Consider the following 7,756-nt stretch of genomic DNA (forward strand, 5'->3'; position numbering starts at 1 on the left):
CCCTAGAGGAACTCTTTTTGATATCCCTAGAAGAAATCCTGATGAAATTTCTCGAGGAACTCCTGTTATAATCTCTGGAGGAACTCTTGATAGAATTTCTGGAAGAATTCCAAATGGAATCTCAGAAGGAACTATTAATGAAATCCCTGGACCAACTCCTGAAGAATTCCTAGAGATATCATTGAAGGAATTCCAGATGGAATCATTGGAGGAACTTCTAATAAAATCCCTTGAAGAGCTCCTGATGGAATCCCTACGAGCTCCTGATGGAATACCTAGAAACTCGTGATGAAATTCTTGGAGAAATTCCTGATAAGATTCCTGATGGAACTGCTGATAAAATCCTAAATAAAAATAGAGGAATTCCTTATGATATGTCTTGAAAAAATCCTGATAGAATTCCTCGGGGGACTCCTGATACAATCCCTATAGGACCTTCTGATGGAATCCCTGGAGGAATTCCCAAAGATATTCTTGAAGGAATTCCTGATGGAATAATTTGAGGAACTTCTGATATATTCCCAGAATCTTTCCTGATGGAATTCCTATAGGAACTCCTGTTGAAATCCCTGGAGAAAATAAGGGATTCCTTATGATATCCCTAGGAGAAATCCTGATTAAATTCGTCGAGGAACTCCTAATATAATCTCTTGAAGGATTCCTGGTAAAATCTCAGAAGACACTTTGGATGCAATCCCTGGAGGAACTGCTGATTGAATCCCCAGGAGGACTCTGATGGAAGCCCTAAAAATACTCCTGATAAGAACTCTTGATGGAATCCCTGGAGGAATTCCTGATAGGATCCCTAGAAGAACTCCTGTTGGAATCCCTAGAGGAATTCCAAACAGAATCCCTGGAGGAATTCCAAATGGAATCACTGAAGGAACTCCTGGTGAAATCCTTGGAGAAATTTCTGATAGAATTGTTTGAGGAACTCCTGATGGAATTCCTAGAGAAGTTCCAGGTAGAATTCCTGAAGAAACTCCTAATGGAATCCCTGGAAGAATTCCAGATGTAATCCCTGAAGGAACTTCTGATGGAATTCCTAGAGATACCTCCGATGGAATCCCTAGAGAAATTCCTAATGGAAACCCTTATAGAACTGCTGATGTGATCTTTCGTAGAACTCATGATTGAATCTGTAGAAGTACCTCTGATAGAATCCTTGAAAGAAATTTAAAAGAAATCCCATTCCTGGAAAAATTCATGATGGATTCCTTGTAGGAATTCCTGGTACAATCCTTGGAGGAGTTCCGTACTGAACTTTAGGAGGAATCCGGTAGAGCTGCTGGTGTATTTGCTAAAGGAATAGTTTAAAGATTGTGGGTAAACGGCAGTGGAGTAAATAGAAACATCACAAGAGCGCACATTTGCTAGATCAACATTACTGGACGCTGTTTAAATTCACGCATTTTGACTTGCCACCCATCTGGCATCGGCAGTTCATGGGATGTCGAAGCTACAATTTGACATGCCGACGACGATGTTCGTGCAACATCCCTACAGACGGTACGATCAGTTCGTCAAACACTTTGCTCCGCCCGCTAGCGGTTTGAGTGAAATCAAACTCGTTTGATTTTGGCCGACCGATTCGTCAACCATCAAACGTATTTCACAAACTGTCAAATTGGTTCGTCAAGCAGCATCACACACGTTCAAACATAGCACCAACATGAGCATCAACCTGGGGGCGGAGTCAATGTTGGTCAAACCGTCTGAGCGTCTGTGGGCTACATAATGTAAGGTTAAGACAGTTATTAGTGCCAAAACATTTTCGGGGAAATGGGTTATACGGGGAGCTCGGTCCAAGAATGTTGACACTTGAGCGGTGCATGCTTCCAAATGCTCTCCACATGTTCCGAGCCCGCTCAAGCGTCAAAATTCATGGATCGAGTGAATTCAGTTCACCGGTGGATAAGACCATTTTGTTAGGAAAACTATTAAATTTTGCACGACCAGTTCATCCGCATTCATATACTTCTTATCGAACAAATTTAATACATTTCTCCTAGAATGAATGAGGATGAACTGGTCATTGAGAAGAGTAAACTTTGAGGGTTAACGGCGTCAAACGTTTAGATGAACTGTGAATGCCACGAGGCGTGGATTCGATTCCCGCTCCAGTCGCAGGAATCTTTTCGTCAAACGAAAAATTCATCACTGGGTGTTTTGTGTTGTCCATTACCAAATTATTGTTCAGTTTGTGCAGCCTTCGGTTGAAGACGGTGTAAATAGTCCATTTTACGAAACGACAACACTGATCATATTGCTGTTACCGTAAAGTGCCCTAATTCAGCGCATTGCCTAATTCCGCGCATTTCATACAAAATTATTTACATATGGAAATACACATCAATACTGCAGCAACTTTTAACGCCATTTGATGCTACTTTGATTTAGAATAAGTTTGAATCACAAATAAAAGTAAATAGAGCAATTTTTCGCGGCGTAAAAAAATAATCAGTGGAGGCCCGTCTGAGCAGACGCCATTTTTTCAATTTCCTTAGCGTCCGTGCTAAGACTGTAGAACACAAACAAACGTGAATTTTATATTGAAAATGTTTTGTTATTTATGCAATATTCTATGAAACTACTTGCTACCGATGTGTTTCATGATGCTTCTATGAAATCTTATTAAATATTAGCATAATTTTTGAGATTTATCCCAAAAAGTATTGCGCGGCATTAGGGCACGTCATTTTTCATAAGTCCCTAATTCCGCGCACTGCTATTTACAGAACAACAAACAAGTAAAACATGTTATATTGGTCTTCACAGCTGAATATTTATCTGAGAAAGTATTTTCGTGCATAAATACGTTTCGCAAACAACCGGAATATCGGGAAAGCCCACTTACAGGGAAACTAGCGGCCGTTCAGAAACCACGTGGTCATTCATGGTGGGAGGAAAAGTTTGTCCAAAACCAAGGTCCATAAACATTTGTTATTGTATGAACAGTGCACAATACGAATATACAGACTTAAATTATTTAACAGGAATCCTTGAAATTCAACGTAATCCCAACAGCTGAAAATTTCAGTGAAATAAATTAACGGAGTACGGTAATTTTTTACAGTTTTCGGTAAAATTTTACCGCAATCCGTTGAATTTCGACGGAATTACGGTGTTTTATTTTACCGAACTGATCAGCTGTTGAGATTACGGTAAAATAATTTAAGTGTGTAGAGGTAGTCGGGGCGATTTCGCCAAACTGCATATTTTTTTGAAATTTCTTCTGGAATAACATGCAACCCCAAAGCTGACAAGGAAAAGGAAAAAATATCAACGTCTCCGCAGTCGCGAAACGTCCAAATGCTGAAAAATTGAAAAGTATTGTATTCAAAATAAACTGTTATAAAAACCTCAGTGTTCGGAGCAGTTTTTCCAAAGCTGCTGATAAATCTAAACACAAGACTAAGGTTGTTTCAAATGTCTGCAACTTTTTCTGGCATAAAATTTCACTTCAAAGGCTTTTTATGTTTCGGTGTGATGCAATCGCAATTGCATATTTGCTGGGATGTTCATGTGAGGGTTTGCGCATGATTGATACAAACACAGAGGAATAAGTAAAAAACTCAGCAATGACAGAATAAGAAGACCGTCTTCTCGAGTCTCGTCTCAGGAAAAGACTATAACAAATGTTTATCCTTATTTCATGTGATAGTCAAAAAATTATAAAAAAGTCTACGTTACGGCTCATACAAAACATTACTTTTTTTCATACAAAAAGTGTTGTGGAGGGGGGTAGGGGGTTGAAAATGTTCAATTTCAGCGTTACGTAATGAATGAATGCTGCCTTATACAAAATTAATGTTAATTTGATTGTTTTGCAAGTGCGCGGAATTAGGCATTCTTCTGCGCGGAATATGGAAAAGCGTTAAAAAAATGCGCGGAATTAAGCAATTTCAACGAGTGAACTATTTAAAAAAAATCACAATTGTAACGTGTGAATACAGTCTAGTTTATATTTTTGCCATAATCTAAAACAGATTTGCTAGCGATCCACCCATAAAGCTTTTTTGTTGATGCAAAACTAATTTTTAAATAAGCATTTGAAATGTTTTATTCGTTAACTGCGCTGAATTACGGCACTTTACGGTACTTTCACACGTTACGAAACCGCATCCTGTCAAATTTTTATTCATAAAATAAGCGATCAGCTGGTCAAAAACGTCTCGTAAAATGGACTACTTTATTTTTTATGAGCGAATGGGGCTCTGCACAAAAATCCATCCATCTCTTTCATTCTCCCATGAAATTTGTAAACAACAAGGCCAGTACATGTCAAAATCCCATACAAAATCAAAACAGTGCAGAGGCCTATAAACCCTTTCTTAAAAATAAATAATACAGTCGCCTCTCCACATCTCGATATCGAAAGGACCATCGAGATAGGGAGTGATCGAGACAAAGAATATTGATTTAATGAACACTAGATTGAAAATCACTCCGTTACTAGGGAAACAATAAACAAACAAACTTCATTTCGAGTTTCCAAATTGTTCTGAATCGCTTAAATCTGGTCTAGTAACCTTAGATAATGTTCATATCGACATATGGAGAGAAAATTGGGAACAAAAATCAACAGGAACACATCGAGATATGGAGATATCGAGATAAGGAGGATATCGAAATATGGAGAGAGACATCGTATGCAGAATGAAGGGACCGAAGCAATCATTGACATAAGGAGAGATATCGAGATGTAGAACATCGAGATGTGGAGAGTCGACTGTACATTAGACTGATGCAATTTTTGAAGTTTTTGCTCCCCTATGCTTAAACGATGTCAATTATGATAAAAATGATCCTCCCAAAATTTGAAGTGATTCGGAAGAAATTCGTTTGTACACACGCTATTTGAAGTTTATATGGAAATTACTATGGAAAAGGCAAACCTTTTGTGTTCAGTCCTCTAACTGCTCGTCATAATAATCTATGGAAAAGTGAACACATTCACATTCATGTGAAAACTTCCCAGCTACAACTTTGCCGAAGACCACATTTTGGTGGGATGTAAGGATAATTTGTTATTAGTGATAACAAAGTCTAAATCATGCTGAGATGATCATTCAATTACTTTTTGAGCAACACTGCTGTTTAGCTGTAGAACATAGTAGCCTGGTTTACTTTGATCTATTCTACCCGCCAGGAGCACCGATGTTGCCTGCCGAACAGTTGGTTAAGCATGCAAAATGCAAACCCAGTTTCTGATTAAGAATAGCAATTTATCCCTAAGTCCTATCAAAATGTGGTCTTCAGCAAAGTTGTAGCTGAAAGGATTGTGCATGAGCAGAGGTTTTTCACTTTTCCATAGAATATTATATCGAAGAGATAGAGGCCTGCACACAAAAAGTTGGCGTTTTTCATAGTAATCTCCATATAAACTTCAAATGGCGTGTGCACAGTCAAATTTGTTACGAATCACTTCAAACTTTGGGAGGATGCTATTTACCATAATAAAAATCGTTTAAGCATAGGGGAGCCTAAATTTTAAAATTTGCATCACTCTACTGTTCATCCTTTTCCCTGGCTTATCAACTTGTTTACTCATTTAGTGCCTGAACCTGCAAAGGCGTGTAGCAAGTGTATTTTTTTCTATGATTAACACACAGCTTTGAAAATGTAGACACCAGAGCTGTCAGCAATCTCTCTTGCGTGAAACTCTGTAAGTTTGATGCCAAATTGAAAGAAACGAAATGTCATCACAGATCGGTTTGCAGTGAGAAGAGCACAAAAGGTAGGATTCTTTAAATCTTTGCTTTGCATTTGGTAGTATTTATCGTTCAGTTCATTTAACAGTTTCAATTACAAGGCAGGTACACGGCTGTGCGAAAAGGTGTCGTCGTCTCACATGGCCTTCTTCTCTATGTTCTTCTTTTTCTTTGGAATCTCGTCGAGATTTTTAGATGTTGCTCTTGAACCTTGTACAGACTTGGATCTAAGCAGTCTTCGATCGATCTGGCGTTTCTAAGCGTTCGTTTGAAGCTACTCCCACAAATCGGGACTTCAGGCGCAGGCTACTTCGATGGATGTTGACTTCGATGGTCGGCTGCATGATATTTGTGGGAGAATTCTTCCGGTTTGACAATTATACGAGGCACTCAATAGTTGTGGTGAAGAATACGGCGCGTGCACATGCGTTTGTGAAATGCTGTCGTTTTTTTACAGTAATCGCTCCAAGGCATCAGGCATGGACAGAGTGATGAGTATTTTACAAGTGGCTAATTCCTATGAGGTTTGGCATTGGTGGAATGGGGACTTATTTAGTACTGTTCCGACTCGTACAAATGGGGTTTGTAGGAGCCATCATCTTCGTGTCCTTGACCTTGTTCGGCCCAAGAGGAAGGTCCGTAGGAGTGAGCACCAGCGTTGGCCAGAGCGTTCAGGTGGAAAGCCTTGGCATGCTGAACTTCAGGGGTTTCGACTGGGACTCCATTGTGGATCTTTGGGATATGGATGGGTCCGTGCCAGGCACCGCCTTCATGATGAACTGGGACATGGTGGGCATCATGGTGTTCATTATAATGGTCATCGTGGTGAGCGTATCCGGCGACCTTGGCATAGGCGGCAGCGTGGAATGCCTTGGCATGCTGAACTTCGGGGGTTTCGACTGGGACGCCCTTGTGGATCTTTGGAATGTGGATCGGTCCGTGCCACTTCTGAATAGGGGCTTCGTGGTGATCCCAGTGATGGCCGCCTGAACCGACTCCGGCAGCAGCATGAGCCGCAAAGTGAGCAGCCTTGGCAGCGGCCACTTCAGGAGTATCGTGAGGAATGTATGATCCGGAGCATACCGAAGCCACCAGCAGCACTGATCCCAACACCTGGAAGGAGCAAGAAGTAACCACAACAATCTATGAGTATTCTTCGACTTCACTTAAATTCACTTTAAATAGTCCATACGTATGCTTCTTTTAATCACACTTTCCCTTCAAACTACTTACAAAGGCCTTCATTGTTGAACTCGATGAACTTTGCAAAGCAACGGACAACACTTGATAGAACTATTGAGTGCTTCTCTAAGCGCGAACCTCCTGGTTGATCTAAGTCGGACGAGGACTGTTCGCGGACTGTGCCTTTCCGGGTGCTGAGGAAGCAGTTTTATACAGATTATGCTGTTCAACCATGCTGGTCACTTTCAAAAATTTTGCACACATAGTAGGCCCTGCCGTTGCCACCTTCGACGCTTTTGCCGGGCGGTTGCTGCATGGTCTTCGTGCATCAGTGGCTACTTTGGTTAGCTAGCATGCATCGCTCTCTCTCTCTCCCTACGTCTCAATGTATCTTTCGGTGGTAATTAGTTTGCGAGTAAAAATTAACCGTTTATTTTCGGGACGGAAGGAAGGCCACATTTCAGTTTTGGTTAACCATGCATGATGCAGCATGATGTGGCTGTATGAAGGAAAGAATCGTAAATTAGGGTTCGACGAAGAATCGATCAAAAGAAGGCTCGATTTGCTTCGGTTGTTCTTTTCTCATAGATGGGAACTACACATAAATATATGCCGATCATTGGTAAAGTTCTAGGAAAAGCATTTCCCAGCAAGCAATTCCAATTCGAATTATTGAAATATTGCATTTCATAAGAGTATTCGAGTTCAAAAGTCAATATCGAAGCAAACCACAATTCAAGCGTGTGCTAGAATAAGCGCGTCGTAATTAGCATGATCGATTTCTCCTCATCGACCTACTCTTCCGTGAATAAAGGCGACAAGCCGCATGTTTTCTGTCATTTTTTTTAACACCGGGACTC

The 7,756-nt window shown here is 40.4% G+C and overlaps 1 protein-coding gene across 1 annotated transcript; it reads right to left on the reverse strand.

Moving 5' to 3' along the window:
• Window positions 1–5,741: 5,741 nt before the first annotated feature.
• On the reverse strand, window positions 5,742–7,079 carry LOC110680629 (cuticle protein 5-like). Its single transcript, XM_021856425.1, has 2 exons — window positions 6,948–7,079; window positions 5,742–6,827 (listed from the first exon to the last, which is right to left on the reverse strand). Exons 1-2 carry the CDS (start codon window positions 6,957–6,959, stop codon window positions 6,267–6,269), a joined length of 573 nt encoding a protein of 190 aa, XP_021712117.1. The 5' UTR covers window positions 6,960–7,079; the 3' UTR covers window positions 5,742–6,266.
• Window positions 7,080–7,756: the final 677 nt, after the last annotated feature.

This window comes from Aedes aegypti, unplaced genomic scaffold, assembly GCF_002204515.2.
Source record: "Aedes aegypti strain LVP_AGWG unplaced genomic scaffold, AaegL5.0 Primary Assembly AGWG_AaegL5_hic_scaff_1672_PBJ_arrow, whole genome shotgun sequence".
NCBI lineage: Eukaryota > Metazoa > Arthropoda > Insecta > Diptera > Culicidae > Aedes > Aedes aegypti.